The sequence below is a fragment of the Poeciliopsis prolifica genome, unplaced genomic scaffold, assembly GCF_027474105.1.
Source record: "Poeciliopsis prolifica strain line A6 unplaced genomic scaffold, Auburn_PproV2 SCAFFOLD032, whole genome shotgun sequence".
Lineage (NCBI taxonomy): Eukaryota > Metazoa > Chordata > Actinopteri > Cyprinodontiformes > Poeciliidae > Poeciliopsis > Poeciliopsis prolifica.
The window spans coordinates 1344859-1362194 of record NW_026562407.1 but is presented as its reverse complement, the minus strand read 5'-3'; the positions used below and the strand labels follow the sequence as shown (position 1 = coordinate 1362194).

The 17336-nt window shown below is 38.3% G+C and overlaps 1 protein-coding gene across 3 annotated transcripts in view; it reads right to left on the bottom strand.

Moving 5' to 3' along the window:
• The window catches only part of dnah2 (dynein, axonemal, heavy chain 2), a 59758-nt gene that overhangs the window by 31320 nt on the left and 11102 nt on the right, over positions 1–17336 (bottom strand). For all 3 annotated transcript variants that reach the window (XM_055051049.1, XM_055051050.1, XM_055051051.1), the window contains 29 exons: positions 16679–16823; positions 16130–16322; positions 15827–16027; positions 15361–15517; positions 14207–14381; positions 13837–14000; positions 13514–13675; positions 12432–12535; positions 10851–11007; positions 10256–10338; positions 9601–9781; positions 9332–9470; positions 8252–8469; positions 7766–7858; positions 7552–7677; positions 7310–7420; positions 7034–7234; positions 6139–6245; positions 5691–5880; positions 5413–5593; positions 5178–5305; positions 4341–4493; positions 4092–4217; positions 3314–3532; positions 2768–2885; positions 1485–1621; positions 687–824; positions 387–545; positions 154–306 (listed from right to left, as the gene is read on the bottom strand). In XM_055051049.1, coding sequence (XP_054907024.1) covers positions 154–306; positions 387–545; positions 687–824; positions 1485–1621; positions 2768–2885; positions 3314–3532; positions 4092–4217; positions 4341–4493; positions 5178–5305; positions 5413–5593; positions 5691–5880; positions 6139–6245; positions 7034–7234; positions 7310–7420; positions 7552–7677; positions 7766–7858; positions 8252–8469; positions 9332–9470; positions 9601–9781; positions 10256–10338; positions 10851–11007; positions 12432–12535; positions 13514–13675; positions 13837–14000; positions 14207–14381; positions 15361–15517; positions 15827–16027; positions 16130–16322; positions 16679–16823 — 4419 coding nt within the window. The remainder of the gene's footprint in view (positions 1–153; positions 307–386; positions 546–686; positions 825–1484; positions 1622–2767; positions 2886–3313; positions 3533–4091; positions 4218–4340; positions 4494–5177; positions 5306–5412; positions 5594–5690; positions 5881–6138; positions 6246–7033; positions 7235–7309; positions 7421–7551; positions 7678–7765; positions 7859–8251; positions 8470–9331; positions 9471–9600; positions 9782–10255; positions 10339–10850; positions 11008–12431; positions 12536–13513; positions 13676–13836; positions 14001–14206; positions 14382–15360; positions 15518–15826; positions 16028–16129; positions 16323–16678; positions 16824–17336) is intronic.

Sequence of the window (17336 nt, the reverse complement as noted above, 5' to 3'; positions counted from 1 at the left end):
TGTAGATATCTTCAAATTTAACAATATATTTAGCAACAGTGACAACATGACATGTTTTTGGAAGGAGCAGACGTTTGTCTACCAGTACAAGAAAAACCATAAATGAAGCGTAAATCACAACTTTGTGACCTAAAACTTGACCCTTCACTAGACCTTGACAGGGAAGGTGATGTCTATGGATCGTATGAAGCTGTCCACTTTCTTCCGTCCGTCCTCGTCCACAGAGGCGCAGATGGACCAGATGAGGCTGAAGATGAACCAGAGCTCCACTATTCTCTCCAGGTTCTCCGTATCTGAAGGATTCACCTGAAAAATAAAAGACATTTTTAACACTTCTTCACAAATGCCAGAGTATTACTTACCCCCCGACTATAAGACAAAAGTACCCCATTGCTGGGTGTGGCCAGAGAGTCGTAGAGTCGGCAGAGAGACATGACGCCGTTGAGCTCATTTATAGGGATCAACTCTTTGCAGTTGGTCTTCTTAAAGTTTAAAGTGCCTTCCAAAAATTTACTGAAGGAACTTTTCAAATGCTCCATCTCAGCCTGTAAAAACAAAATCCAACAAAAAAAAAACAAAACAAAGCAAACACAGAAAAATAATATTATCAGATCAGGAAAGGGCTTAATAATCATATAGATCTTTAAAGTCCTGTGTTAAACGCTAAAGGAAGATGAAAGTGGTACTGGGTCACGCTTTTCCAGCCAAGACTGAACGAATGGCTTCCATCCAAGATCAACGTAGTCGTTGTAGACCATTCCACAGCGGGACACGGTAGCTGGAGAGGCCATTGCCAGGTTCTCCACTTCAAAGAGAAGAGACACCTTGGACAAAATAAATACCACAAATGTTTCGTTGTACTTTCTCATACGTTGTCCATTTGTTTGAAGAAAAATACATAATTCAGCTCAGTAATTTTGATTGTTTGATCTAATCTTAAGCACCCTTTTCCTTTTCATGGTTTTGAACAAGAGCATCATCACAAAAAATAAAAACCAAACCATCGGCTTCGCATGTGGGTGGCACAGGTTGCTACAATCGATAGATAGTAGCCACACAGGCAGAAAGAAACATTCTGCTTTTAGACTGAAAATGTGTCCTCTTGGATTATGGCAGAAAAATTCCTCCATACAAACCAAACTTGACTTGTTTCTGTTCTGTTAGAATTATCAACAGTATTTGTCCACAATAATGAGACAAAAGTATGTCAGAGATTTCTTCATTAACGTCTTCACAAGCAGACATTTACATACAGAATGAACACTGACAAATACTGAAGAAACGTACGTAAACTTCTGATTTTAAAAACCATAATAATTTAATCAACTATGGCATTTAGAAGTAGAAATCCTTTCGGTAATTCTAACTGATAAGAGAAGAATGGTTTTATTTAACTTCACCGAGGAAAAAACGTAAACATCTGTATTTGTCCAATGTGTGGACGAAAGTTAAACTCTTTCACTGCTTTCCACTGATGTTCTCACCTGCTCAGGCATTGAGATTCTCTCTCCGTTTATGAGAGTGAGCACCTTGTTGTCATCCATGACAGAGTTCATACTCTCAATCCACAGGGTGTCCACAGGCCCATCGAACAAGATCCACTTCTCATCAGGCGTCTCCTCTTAGGTGGAAAAACACAGTGCGGCAGACAATGAAGTTACCTGCAGCAAACAACTTGCTGAACTTTGGTGAACTGCAAGCTAAGATTGGTGGGTTGAGCTAAAGTGAGATTAGTACGAAAGTGGATTTTTGGCGGCGTACACCCACTCACAAACCCACTCACGTCTGTAGAGCCGTCTGCAGCATGCTGGAGACTGACTGACCACAACCTCTCCACAGACACCAAACTATCTTTAACAGTGGTCTGACATGCGCTAATCTGTCAATAGCAGAGCTAATTTTCTTTATTTAGTGCTCTAGCATTTTTGCAAACTCTGAAACTCTGTTTTGCAATTTTTTAGTTGAATAAAGTTTGACATCTATGTTGAAATTTTACTTCTTGATTGTTAAGGTGAATAATAACAAACTTGACCCCATTGAGGATGTTATCTTATTAACACCCGATGAGCATCGACAAGGTTGAATTTAGCATTAGCTTCTGCTAACTAACATGTTGGTGTAGTGTTTTAGGGATAGCAGAACTAATGTTTATGATTAGTGTTTTTTTGTGAAGCGCAGATAACTTCTTATTCAACGGTGCCCATCACTGCCCTTCAGCTTAATGTGTTAAGCAAACAAAAAAAGACAATTTCATGGTGGAAGATGCAAGAAAATCATTTAGGAAATAACTGCTGTCTGAAAATGCTCATAAGATATTTTAGTTCCAATAAGACCCAGAAGATTGAGAAAAAAGCATTCTGCCATCTTTTGTTTCTGTGAGGGATTTTTGTTGATCAAAAATTACAAAGACAGTACATGAAGGGTCAGTGAATCACCAACAATAATAATTGATAAATTAATCAACCTTGAGAGCAGCTTCTGAGCGGCATATTTTCCCAGAGAAAGCTTCAAAGCAGCAGTTTACACTGAGTTAGAAAGATCTTTTCTGCTACATTTGTTGCACCTGTGGCCATGAATCTTTACACATTTGGTTTTCCATCTGATGTCACTACTACAAAAACGCTCTTCGATTCAACAAATGGCCTCTGCCATACTGTACACTGATCCAGTTCAGCTGGAGTTTAGAGGTGAGATCTGGGTGTTCATTCATTATGTATTTTGTGTAAACATGAGTGTGTGCGTGTGGGTATTTTTCTGATAGATGTACCTGCGCAGGCTGTTCTCATGAGGGAGGACAACACTCCGTCGGACCACTCGTTAGTAGAAAGGTCATTTTCTCCGTACAGCTCCCCGAGACTCATCGACTTTGGATTCAGGGGATAGATCTGTGGAGAATTGCAAAAAACAATAATAAACCTGCACAAGTTAAGATTAATACTATCAGCTTCACTTTTTGAAATAAAATAAAAACATCAGAATCAGTGATATTGGCCAAGGTTGTGTGCATAAACAAGACGTTTGACATTGATTTTTAGGCCCAACATTAAGGTAAATGAATAACACTAATGATCTCTTCATCATTTGTAGTAATTTAAGCATTTTGCAGGTGTTAAGCAGTTAAATAAATTTTCTATGGTGAGACCTAATTATTATTTTAGCTGATCACTGTGAATATTACATATTTATGTTAGACTCAGACCGCAATCTGCAGGTTTCTACTTGTGACTCTGCTCCTCTCTTCTAAGTCATAAAATGAAATCTGTGTTAAGACCATTAATTTATGATTGAGTATATGCAAATACTGAAAACTTACATGAACTGTCTCAAAGTCGGGTTGTCCTTTCTGGTTCAGAGCAGTGAGGGACTGCTGCAGGATTTTCCAGGTGACTGTCTTGCCGCTGCCCGTCTTGCCAACAAGCATGGTGGAGTGCCGGGAGTTTTTGGTCTCATAAAGTTGAATGACTTTAGTCACTGCAAAAGGAGTGACCTGAAGACCAGTGCGCCGCAACTCCATCTGAATAGCTTCCTTCAACTACAGTAAGAGAATATTATATTTTCCAATCACTTAATGCACCCCAGACTCTAACAGGCTACCCTGACAACACTCTTCTATGGTAATACCATTACTGAGGGAAGAACACTGAAAAGTTAGTTATTTTCTGCAACATTTAGGTCCAATGAAGAAAGACTAAGATTTTCAGCAGATAACAGAAACGCTGAACATTTTATTAAGTTGTTGCTAAATCCATTTGAGCCCTTAAATGTCTACCAGAGAACATGCTGAAATATGAAATTTAGGCAACTAATTGGGAATCTTAGAGTAAAGCTAAGCTAAAATTGAAAAACACAACACAAAGAGGTAAGGGTATCTTAAAATGTCAACTTCTGATCACATTAGGAAAACCTTGCTTTATTAAAATAGTGTGATTTATATTTAAGTCCTTCAAAATGAATTGACTGAACTTATAAACAAAAGGGTTATTAAGTTCTAAAACAAATGTATTTCTTTCGATAAAAATGTAGTCTTGATTACAGCTAACCCTCTGCTTTGTATTATAGATGATAGATCAAAGTTAATATGAACTGCATACCTTGCCGTATTCTATAACAGGTGTCTCCACAGCAGGGAACAAGTCCTGGATGATGCCATTAAACAGTGGAAGATCTGCAGAGGTCAGTTTAGCAATATTCATGTCCTTCATGGCCATCAGAAGAATCTGAGGACAGACAAGCAAAGAGTCGTTCATTGTATTTCTGCTTTGGTTATATGTCTGCATCTTTCAAACTTGCACAAATCCATAATTTGCAACCTAGGCACAAAGTTTCAGAGAGAGACTTACTTCTTCATCTGCGATGTTGGGGGATTGGCGCCGTTTCTTCCCAGCATAGCGAAGCAAAGAGGTGAGAGCGCGGAGACCAAAATCATAATGATCCTGTTTGGAGAGCTGCTGCACTGCCAGGTAGTAGAGTGTGAATACCTTCTTAGCCAACATCTAATAGTCAGACACAAATAATAGAGACATTAAATAACATAGTAAGTCTGTCTTGTGTGGAAAAGAAGATAATTTATTTTACAATCAGTTAATCTGCTGTTTTTACTTTATTAATGCTTCTTTTGCATGCAGAAGCTCTGAGGTATTCACAGTTTAATGTGCCTACATGTCGTCTAAACTAAACAAAATGTTTTAAATGAGTGTGCATCATGGAAGTATTGCACAGAATATCTTCTTTAATAAATGTGCTTTATTAGTTAGTGCAGTATCTACATTACTTTTCAACATTTTCTCACATTACAACCACAAATTTTAGTGTATCTTATATGATAGATCAACAAGTCGTAGTGCATAACTGTGAAGTCGGAGGAAAATAAAACATGGTTTTTCAAAACCTTTAGCACAGAAAAAAGCTGACAAAAAGAAGTTATCTGCAGAATGATGATGCCAAAGAACATCCAACAGAACTTATCCCTGGCTTTCCCCATAGGATTCAACTGTGTGTTATTTAATCCTAGCATAAATCCAGCTGGGTCTCAGGGCTTTATTAGCTTCATTAAAAGCATTAACATAGCAATAAAAACACCTCATCCTAGTGCCAAAAAGATTGTACAATAGACAGGCAAAAACATAGCTGAAATGGTGTTTAACACAATTTCCCTATAGTTTTTAGAAGTACAGTACCTTACAATTGTCAAAGCCTTCTCCGAACAGCAGGATTTCAGCAATGAGAGTAGAGTCCGGCACCACCATGGAGATAGGTCTGAACATGGACTTCAGGTTGTCAGGAAGCTCAGTGCGACCAGCATACCCTAAAAATGACACAGAATTAAAATGTTTTTATTCTTATTCTACATAGGGAAGTCTCAAACAAGTAAAATCCAAAGCTTTGTTCCTTTCCAAAGCTTTGTAGACCTACCAGGATTCATGGTGATGAAAATGCCGCACGTTGAAACCAGGCGGATCGTAAGCCCTTCAAACTGGAACCTAGTCTTCCCAGCTGAGAGGGCAGACAGGATAGAAAGAATCTGCTGGGCGACCACTGACAGCACCTCGATGTTGATGCGGTTGAACTCATCGAAGCATCCCCACGCACCCGTCTACTCAGAGCAAACAAAACAAAACTTACTTTCCCCCCTAAAATTTCAACTTTTTACCAAACTACGACTTACAAGTGGATTGAAAATTTCCCCTGACCTGAGCAAGGCCGGAGAACATGCGACCCATTGATTTGTAATCCAGTCCTTCAGAGCAGTTCACAACAATGACATACATGCCCAGGTTTTTGCCCAAGTCCTTAACAGTCTCTGTCTTCCCTGTGCCGGCTGGGCCTTTCGGAGAGCCGCCCCGGTGGAGATGGAGAGCCGTGGTCAGAGTCATGTAACACCTGGACACAATCAAACACTGACATTTACAACGCAAGACACAGAGAAACTCCACAGAACACCAAACAGGAGAAATCCAACCTGCTGGGATGTCAAAATTTAAGCACAACACTAATTTATCATGGCTGTGCATTGTAACAGTGAAATAGGAAAAATCCCTAAACAATCATCTCTCTGATGTTATGCAGGAGTATTTCATTTAAGATACTCATCTAACTGCAAGTCTCATTATAGCTCCTGAGTGTGACTTTAACTGTGACCTGTCAGTGAGTGGAGTGATGACCAGCCGTCCAGAGTTTCCAAGGTACTCGTAGCCATATTTAAACTGTGTATTGGTCTGTCGGATGATGCATTCATTCATCTCCATCTAAGAATGAAAACACACACATTTAAATTTATGTTTTCTTACACTGTCTCCAAAATCTAATTTAAGTACAACCTTAAATTTCTTCAACCTGTCATGTTATGTACAACATCCTGCCTCTGGTGAGGAAGATCTACCCATTTTTTCCAGTGAACTGGAACATCAAAGGACCCACGTATAACTTGTGAAACGTTTTCTATAGGTAACGATTGTTCCAACTATAAATATAGAAATCTTTAGATCTGTTTTCTTCATACAACCAGATATTGCTTGAGGATAAATTAAGAGGATGTTTTATGTATTTTACCTCCTCTTGACTCCTCTTGTATTTTACCTTCCTTGACTGTATAGAACAGTCAAGGAACTTTGTACTTTCAGTCGTTATAAAAATCCTGTACATATCAAACATCAATTTGACACCTTGAAATTGACTGATTGCTGCTGCCGCTAGTCACTTTTAGGTAAATTAAATTATATCTATCTTACCAGACCAGTTTATGGTTAAACATTTTTTTTGCCACAGAGAGCTTTTACATCCATCCATAGAGTGCCAGTTTATTAAGTCTCCAGGCTACACCTCCTCGTGATCATTTCTCTTGACTTCCACCTCCTCATTGTATGACTCACATATAAATCAAAACTTTATGAACTAAATTGGAGTTAGAGACTTTTCTATCACTACTTTTGTAGTGAGATTCTTTTTTCATTCGTTAACTCAAGTTTGTCATTTCAAGCGTCATCATCGTTCTCCGGAGAAGTTTGATTTGTACTGTTTGCTTTTCTTGTCTCACCCTTTCCTTGTCCTTTTCCCAGTACAGTCGCAACTGGCAGAGCCACTCGAACGCATTGACGTCAATGTAGCTGGTCTTGGCCAGTTTATCGATAACATCCCGAGCGTGAACCTCCACCGTGACGAGCGCCACCACCTTCAGACGCAGGACTTTTGGGAGTTCCTCACGTATCATCTGTGAGTAGCTTTGCAGCATAGCGACCTGAGGAAGACGCAAACATTCAGGTGAGATGTGTGCAAAGTATCTATAAAGCCAAAATTTGGCTTCACACGACACCTGTTTCTTCTTCAGAGACTTTAGGGAGGATTTGTTTCCTCTATCCTTGCTGATGTTGAGAGCTCTGGTGACCTCACTTGTCCACTTGATCTGGCTCGCTGTAATTACAATCTAAGACAAGAAGGAAAAATTGTTTGAAACTTTGGATGCTTGATCGGAGATTCTAAAGCCTGCTGTTAATCAGAGGAATGAGAACTGAAGATGCAGAAGGCCAGTCTGGCAGGAGCTCAACATATACTCACCTGTCCTGGCCAGTCTTTGACCCATCTCTCTCTTGTTCCTATTATCTTTTTCATGTCGATAAGGCAGTCGTTCAGATATGCCTTCAGAGTACTCTGCATGAGTCTCTCAACATCGCAAAGCCATGTCTAAAGATGGACAATGACAATCACCAGGAGTACCACTACAAGAAACCCCAAAAAGCGAATTGAAATGTTTGAACCTGGCTGTGTTTACCTCCACTGGTTTGTCCAGCTGCTGGGGCTTGTTGAACAAAATGAACTCGCCATCAGCTGAAAACATCCCATCAGCTCTGAGAGTTTTAGTTGTCTGCGAAACATATGAAGGAAACAAAAGCATTTTTCACTGTAATTTGTAGGGTTTTTTTTACTAATCTATATTCATGTAACATCTCTCTTTTCGGTGATAATACAATATTTAGTTAAACTTGGTCAAAAACACACCGTCTGCTATCAGAAAGCTGCTCAGTACAGAGGATCATAATTCTAAGTTTAATCATGGGGAGAGACAGGAACATTACGTTTGGTTACGGAATGACCGTGGATTATCAACGCTGCCAGCAGCAGAACTACATACGAGAATTTTATTTTTCGTTTGTATTTAAAAAAATAATAAAGTTTATGATCTGAGTAAATCACGCAAAGTCTCATGGGGGTTAGGAATAAGGTGGATACCATCACATTTATACAATTTGTTCTCCACCTTGTCAATCCGTAGGCTCTTGATGTTGTCAAAACACTTCTTCATGTGAGGCTGCATGGCTTCGGGGTTCTGAGACTGGCCCAGGATCTCCAGCACGTCGTCGTTTGACAGAAAATAAAACCTGGGGAAGAGCTGCCTCTTGTTCTCCAGATACATGTCCAGGGCCTTCAGGATTTCTTCCAGCTTGAAGCTCATGTCATTCAGAGTGTTGAGCAAGCCTAAAAGAAAGAACGGACAAAGTAATGTCACAATTGATGATTTGACTAAGTGACAGAATCTTAAAATTTTATCCTGATTCTCAAAGTTAAGTTGTATCAAATATTATGCTATATTAGAAAGCCAACATAAAAAATGTTTCAGAATTTGATTAGATATTTTCCATTTCCTCAGGATTGGACAAGCACACATTTGTAGCTTTATAACTTGGGTCAAATGTTCCAGGTGTCCTTTCACCTTCCTGTTCTTAATACTTGTTTCAAAATGTTTCAAGAGACAAATGTGGAATATTTAGACATCTGGAAATTTTTACCAAACATGACCCAACCTTGTGGAGCAAAACAAATCTATCTCAAATCATGCAAGGATGCACCGTGTTTTAAGGTGTTGCTTTTAATCAAACCCACAACTAAACTTCCATTTAACTCAAAGGTATTAATAATTTTACTGTTAGTAATTTTTTGAGGGGGCAGTAGGGGCTTTTATAGAACAGCAAGTAATCACAAAATTAGGAGTGAGAAAGGGAAGCAAGACAGGCCATAGTGACAGGAATAAAAATTCTCACTGATGTCATTCTCTTCATCCAGCCATTTATTGCTATAGGAATAGTTTTCTTAATCCCAAAGGATTTAGCCATCTGGTTGTAACTGTATATCTGTGGCTTTTTCCTGCTTATGATCTCAGATTCATTTTTCACAAATTTAAAGAAATGTAAACAACCAACCTGACTCCAAAACAACTCCATTAAAAACCTATTTTCATTGCCAAATGTACACACTAATAATATTGGCCTGATGCAGCCAGGTTGTAATGCATTGTATAAATTATATTCTAAAGAAAGAAACATGAGCTCTGTGGTGGTACCGGGATATTTTGTTCCCTGCAGGGCATTCGGATTCTCATGGAGTCGTCCCATTATGGTCTTCCAGTTTTGACTGACACCCGCAAACTCAGCACACTCGTTAGGAAGCTGCTCCCTGATGTCCTTTCCTTGGAAAATGTTCTGAGTGGGGGAAAAAAAGAAAACAACTGGTTGCAACAGGGAAAGAGAAGAGCGCTTGTTTTGGACGAAAGCGTTCTGGTGCAGGTCTGTAAAACACATCAACGATGAATGAGCAAGGTAAATTGTGTACTTCCAAGTAAATCCAGTTTCGCTGCACGGAGAGGATCATCTCGATGACGTCCATCATGTGGGTGAGCTGGCGTTCCCATTGGTCCACCTCTCGCTCGAAGGCTTTAACAAACCGGGATGCCTTCATTGTGGACAAAATGACTTGATTATCGTCCAGCGTCTGGAAGACGTCTTCACTCCCTCTGAGGAGGATGAGAGAACATGAATGGTGATGTTTGCATCGATACATCAATCCTGGAATGCTCACATTACAATGAATAGTTTTGATTCAGTCTGTTCCTGTGTGTTTGAAAACAAAAGTGCTTGCTCTGCAATATATTGTTTCTCCGCTCTCAGTGTGGAATCAGTTTAGGTTTTTTTGTACTTGAGGTTAAGGTTAAAACAAAGTCCACAACCTGTTAAAGGCCAATCCATTGTCACCGCATTGCATCTCAAAGCTTTGTAAATCCGCTCTCGTTTTAAAACTAGATGGGAAAAAATTGAAGTGATGGCTATGCATCAGAAATGAGAAGGTTTGGGACAGAAAATTTCAATCTGCCATCTGCAGGCTCTACACAGTGGCATCAACTCAAAGTAAAGAATTGAGCCATGTTAAATGTGATAATATCTGTAACTTTTTGAAATCACTCCTCTGCTTGACATTAAAACAGCCTCACCTCAGCCGGAAGTGGCCGTCCTCTTTGTACGGCGCGATGTCCAGGTATACTTCATCCCATGTCTTGCTGACATTGATCAGACCCTGAAAAACAAATGCAAACTCTAATGCAAACAGACCAAAAAAAGAGTTGCAATAAAATTATTTTCTAATGTCTTAGAAATACTAGATCATAATGGTGCATTAGCATATAAAATTTTTAGAGTTTTTTTAGTTTAAAATTCTCAAATGACTGCTCCTTTCAGGCTCTTCCTCACTCAGAGCTCTTTGAATTAAATCCCGATTTCTGAATGAACAATTACTGGCTGATTTCACAAATGAGGTGCTAATTGCATGGCAACTGTATATGCTAATTGCTCCACACTTCAACGTGCACAAACTTGGCTGTAATGCTGCTCTGATGTAACCTCTGAGGGTTTAAAGTGAGGAAGGGAAATGGAGGAGAGAGGCTGCTGGCAGGGCTAAGATGGCAAATTTTGAGCTGCCAGAGTTGAAGCCAGAATGGTGGAAAGTCGCGCTGCTGCATTTTCAGATCTTTCCTAATATTATTTCAGAGTAAAGTAAGATGAAGAATCAACAGGAAATCAGATTCGAACCTGTTCTATGGAGAGCTCCTTGCTGGCAGCTCCAGAGATCTCCGAAATGACCGAAGCGTAATGATCCAAGTTCAGAGAGATAATTTTCTCCAGGGTGAAGTCTGGGCTGGTGTGGTCAAATGTACGCTCTAGATCCTCACAGATCTGCATCCAGTGTCTGAAACAAAAAAAGGTTCAAATTCTACATTAAAGGGCAAAAAAAAAAAAAAAAAAAAAATCTTTCGACATACATTCATTTAAATTAAAAACTGTGTGCTTTACAAGAGAGAATTATTGCCTCTGAAAAAAAAATTCTGACTTTTTTCTTAGAATTCAGAATTCTTTTTTGAAAAAGTGAAAATAGAATCATAACCTTAACAGATTAAAGATGTAATATTACCAGAAAGAAGATGCAAAATGACAGAAATCGAGTTACAAATATCTGACGTGACCAGTTTGACAAATCCGTTTGGATCTCACTTCAAACAGACACAGTCGTTTGATTTGTGTCTGTTTGATTTCAACGTGCTGTCACTGATAGTAATTTGATGCTGATGGATTAAAATATTTATTTTTGAAACTGAGTATATCTTCACAAATTGTTCGACATTCATTTTATTTTTGAACTAGTTTTTGTTCAAGAGTTCCCATTAAATTACTTCTTCTTTCTCCTGATATGACTTCATTCTCGTTTTATTTCAACTTTATCATCATAGGACTTTATTTTCTTCTTATTATGAATTTAATCTAGAAATGAAAAAAAAGTAAGTCTTTGTCTGGCTGTAATACTTGGTTGTAGAATTCAGACCTTTTTTTTTCAGAATGAAAATGCCAGAATTTTTATTCTGACATTTAATCCCCTGAACTGACTTTTAAAAAAAAAGAAAAAGAAGTCTGACTTCATTTTTCAGAATTTTCAGATTAAAGTCAGATAATGTTGTCCCTCATCGTCCATCGTACCGTTTTTATGCTGCTGCTGTTACTGTTATGTTAAAGTAATTCTCTCTCAGTATCCTCATGGCCTTTAAAATAACTATGCAATGAATCAGACTTATGATTTCTTATATCAGGAAGAATATGTTTACATAGAAATATAAGGATATAATTGTATGACAATTGTTTTATTTTTGATGCATCAGTGTCAAACTAACACATGGTGCGTACAGGAGGGTGCCACATAACTCTCCAACTCTTTGCAATTGTTGTGTATTTTTTACAGATAACAGGGTTCGTGTTCGAGGTTCAGCGAACTGGATTAATTACATCCTAAGGACTAATACACATTTTTTATGAATAAACTCCAAACCTTTTTAGGGGTATTAGTATGTTAAAATACAAATCCAGTAGGAGTTTACTGTAGGAATTATGCACATAATTGTGAGACCATTTTTTCCGATTAAGGACAGATGCTACAACGGTCTGCACGGCCCCTGGAGAAATAAGAAATAAGCCTCAAAACTGACGAAGAGTCAAAAGATTTAGTTGAAGAACTTGTCTGAAAGGCACCAGACCATAATAAACACGTGTAACAAAGACACAACACTCGTTCGGACATACTGTAGTTTTGGACTGCAAGCGTAGCGAGATTATTTTAACCGTTACCTTTCTCTCAAGGCTGGATTCCTCAGATCGGTAATGAGGGGGATGATGTGCTTGAACTTTTCAAGCTTCACCCTGGAGGTAGTAACTATCTCCCAATCTTTACCCTGCAGTAAAAACACACAAAATATGATGTTTTCTTGTGCAGCTGGGATTGCAGTCAATAGGATTAACTACTTTAAGGCAGATGTCCAGTTTGTGGTATGAGATTCATTGCAATGTAAATTGGTTTATTAATGTATTAAGGTGTTTGTTGATCTGCTACGAACAGCACATAGCTAAATAATCACTCCATAAAATTGAATTACTTTCTACTTCTTCCCAAGGGTTTTTCTCTTTTAGCAGACCAGCACAGCTTTTCTAAACAGATTAGCTTCCTTTACAAAGCTTAGATCATTTACATTTGCACCCAATGACAGAATCACTTTGGATCAAAACCAAAACTACAAACTAGGAACTAAACTTTTATTGAGTAGCACAAGCCATTGTTGTGTAATGAAGCGTATTAACTTCATAATGTTCAATGAAGTTAAACAGTGATGGTTTTCCACTGATTAACAAAGTGGAAGATCTTTAGTCAGGATTTCAGTTGTCACTTGAGAAAGGATTGTAACAAACATTAATTTAGTTTATATTTGATTTAAAAAACAGTGATGATGCTCACACAGCAAGAGATTGAAAAACAAAGTTATCAGAAATGGAGAGAGAATTAGAGTCAAAAACTTTAAAGGGGGGCCAAACAATTCACTTCTACTTGAGGCAAGAAGTAAAATATTCCCAAAACTCTGGAAAGGACAGGAGTAAGAAATGTGTTTAAAAACCTTGGCAGTCTTGGCAGTTGGAACAACGTATGATAGGAGAAAGGAAGGGGGAGTTTATAGCCCAAATAATACCATCCCTATCATGAAACATGATAGAGGAAGTACTATGGTGTGTCTGTAACTGGGAAAGCATTGGATTATACCAGTAATATTTTTTTCAAAAATGGAACCTAAAAAGACAAAACTGATTTATATACTGTAGATCAAACTGCTATGTAATCCCTAAGTTGATCATCCTGCACAGCACCAGATAGCAGAACTAACCTTGAGATCTTTCTGAAGGGCGCGAAGTCTCTTGTACATCTCCAATGCTGTTTCCTCCATGGTCCGTGTCTGCAGTTGTGACAGGTGAAGAACCTTCCAGTGTTCCCAGTTTTTGTCCCATTCCTCAGAGATTTCCCAGACCTCCTGGAGCTGATCCATGTCCTGGAAAGGCGCACAAAGTCGTCAGACACAAGTGACGCGTAAAAAAACAATTAACTTCAGGATCAACTTAGGAAAATTATTGATCCGTTGAATCTTTTTACAGTCACCATTTATATTACTTAATGCTGATGTAACTGTTAGAGCCAAGAGCAACTTCAGACCTTTTCCATGGCCATGATGAATTTACAGGGAGGTTGTTCGATTCTGAAGAATGCCAGTCCACTGATAATGGTGTTTTGCTCCTGCTTTAGAGCCTCCAGTTGGGTACGATGTTCTTCTATTTGTTTCATAGCCGTTTCAAAGCTTAAAGTGCTGTGAAAAGGACCTGGGCATGCAAATGTAGCGTTATGCACATTAAGATTCACACAAACATCCACATAGACATTTACTTATGGCAACCACTAAAAACTAAATACACAAATGTGTGCAAGGCTTATTTAAATCAACAATGTTTTGTTTAGTAACTAATTTCCAAACAGTTAGGACTCATGCTGAATTAGACCAGTTGATGGTAAAACATATATGTGCAACCTTTGATGCTAAACTCCTGCAAGGCAATGTCGATCTTCTTCTTGAAGTCCTCAAAGGAGCGGATGAGGCCGGTTTTAAACTTTTCTTTGTCTTTCAACAGCGCTGCGTCACTGTTAATCAACACCTGCTGAAACCAAATCCACTTGTCATTCAGATTCTCTCGCATGACCTGAACCTGCAAACAAGACACAATGGATTAAAGTCATGATTCATTTCCTCAGAATCATATTAAACCCAACACTGAAATATATTTAATACATCAGTTATTGCCATGTAAAAAATTAGGCTAAGCATTCTGTTATTTCTAAAAAAAATGGCAATATTTTTATGTCTAATCTTTATACTTTTATCTTGAAGAGAATGAAATCCGGAGGCTATGCTGAAACAGAAGCCAAGTGAAAACAGAAGATATGCTGAAATGGAAGTTATGCGAAAACGAAAACTATGCTAAGCTGAAGTTACACTAGCAACTTAACCATAGCTACCGCTGTCACATAAATTCTGTTTCAGCACAGCTTCCTTTGTACTTTTGGTTGTTGTGGCTTCCGTTGGTGTGTTGGGACTATCACATTCTGTTGTCCTTTCTGGGCAACCATATAAAATGGCTTTTTCAGAATGTCCAAAGATACCAACAAGCTATGTTACCTAATTTCTGCTCGCCAGCTACCACTGTTTAGCTAGATTGTAACATGAGGAAAATGTTAGAAAGTTTAGCATTACCTCTCAGCAAATTTTAACTGGTATACTATCAAAAGAAAACCTAAAAGTTAATATTAAATAACAATGTTAGAAAGGTTAGCATTAACTCCCAACAAATTTTAACTGATAACTTAAAAAGTTAATATTAAACAACTAATTATCTGTTACACTGGTGTGATCCATTAGTACGAGGTAGGAAGCTCAGTTCCCAAGAAAAAATAAAGAATGGTTTAGCTAATGTAACATACTTGGCAAAGATGTATGCTTTAGTATGACAATACAATAGTGTAACTCCTTATGTGATAATAACTCTAGTTTATAACTTCCAGCTTATTGCTTCAAAATTTATACATATATGTTCAACCAATTGAAGCTGTGTTAGCTTTTGTTTATTGAAAATGTACTCCCATACCTTTAATACATTTCTAGGCATTGTTGTGAAGTTGCATACTTACCTTGTGCTCCACTTCGACTTCATATTTGTCGAGGATGGCAAATCGTTCATGGATGAGAGGAATCTGAGCTTCTGTGTTTGCCAAATCACTATTGAGATTCGCAAAAAGAGTCAGGCTATTACTAAGCTCCTCAAGCGTCTGCGGTGGTTTCATCAACCTGAACACAAACAATGAAGATTATTAAACTCAAGGATTTCCCCCATATTCTTCCAGAATTTCATTCATTCTCTAGACACCTTTATGTCAGAGAACTGGTCCTAGCTGTGCATTTTTATAAAATAAATACAATTTGATGTATGATATTGAATCCAAGAGGAAGCATTACTAAAATTTGCACAATAAGAGAGAGCATTTGCACCAACAATGCTTCCTGGTAATACTATCATCTCAGACAACTGTGCTACTCCTGAGTTTATTGTTGTGCTAATGTGTCAAAACAGCTGGAGAATAAGAAATGGTTGCACACCTATCGGCATTGCTTTGCATTGAGTCATAAAGTTCTTTTAGATGAGTGCTTGCTATCTCGCTGAGAAGCTGGGTTAACCTCTTCTGCCATTCATTGCAATGGTGCACCAGGGTGGACTTGAGCGGCGAACAGTCCAGCATCACAAACTGTATGGTAACAACCGTCTCTTCCTGTTGAATACTGCTGGCGTTCTCGGTGTATCTGTCAGACCAGAGGAACATTGTTTGTGATCCTAATCAACCGTTCATAAAACACATCTTTGTTGCAGAAATTTCTTCAACAAGAGACAGCAGAATCATATACCTTTGTATATCTGCATCAAAAGTTGATACTGAAGCGTTGGATGTCCTGTAACGTTGTATAATATAGTCTTTGATATTCTCCCAGATGGGCCTGTATTTGCCCCAGCTCTTCAAATAGGCCTCCAGTTGCCTGGCATTGGCTGACATGCCAGTTGCAATTGCAGCCTGAGTCTTCATAATTCGATCGTCTCGCTCTGAGAGATCAATCACAATCAAAATGGGGAGGGTGATAAAAAAAAATAATTGAGCTTCTTATGAAAATATTTAAATCCTGTTAATTATTCCATATTTTGTCATGTTACATCCTCACATTAGACTCTGGTCTCATTGTGTATATTTATGCATTTTATGTAGAGGTCCATAAGAAGAAGGGCAAGAATACAAAAATGTATGCCACACTTTTGATATATTTATTTGACTTCACAATTGTGTGCTCATTTGTGTTGCTATATCCAATAAAGTCCCAGTAAAGAACAATCAAGTGTTAACGTGACAAAATATAAAAAAGCACTAAAGCGGGTGTACTCTATGATATATATTTGTTTCCAACCTATGTTGAAGTATATGGGGGCAGTCAGAGACTCTTTGTCGGAGAGAAGCTCAGGTAGACGCTTAAATTCAGAGATGAGTTTGATCAACTGAGGCAAAATGTTCACAATCTGTCCAAGCTTCTGTAGAGTCGGCGAGTACTCCAGCTGTCAACAAAAAATCCCAAACTGGATTACAGAGCAGGGTGATTCTTTAAAAAACTAATTAATCATTACAAAACCTCTTTTACATTTACATTTAAATTTAGGATCACCTTAGACCACTTTACCTCACAATCAAGTAACTATATTACCTTCAGTTGTAATAAAAATATTGTACAGATAAACTATTACTTAAAGAATATTGGACTTTAGAATTTAGCTCCTTGAAATTGGGTCTCTGTCTCCTTAAGAAACTCCTGCTCTTTCTGAAACTCAGAAAGTTTTCACAACAGAACTCCTCTGTTAACCCTTCAACATTTTCATCAGGGTTGCACTGAGATTAGTAGATGCTAATTGCTGCTGGTTAGTCTGAAGGAGCTGAATGGGGGAGAGACAGGAGAAGGGCTGCTGTATAATGCAAAAGGTTGGAAGTTTAGAACCCCACAGGCGTTTTGCACAGCTGAATGGTTGCCAGATTAAAAACATTCTCAAACATGCATGAAAGAATCAAAGCAACAC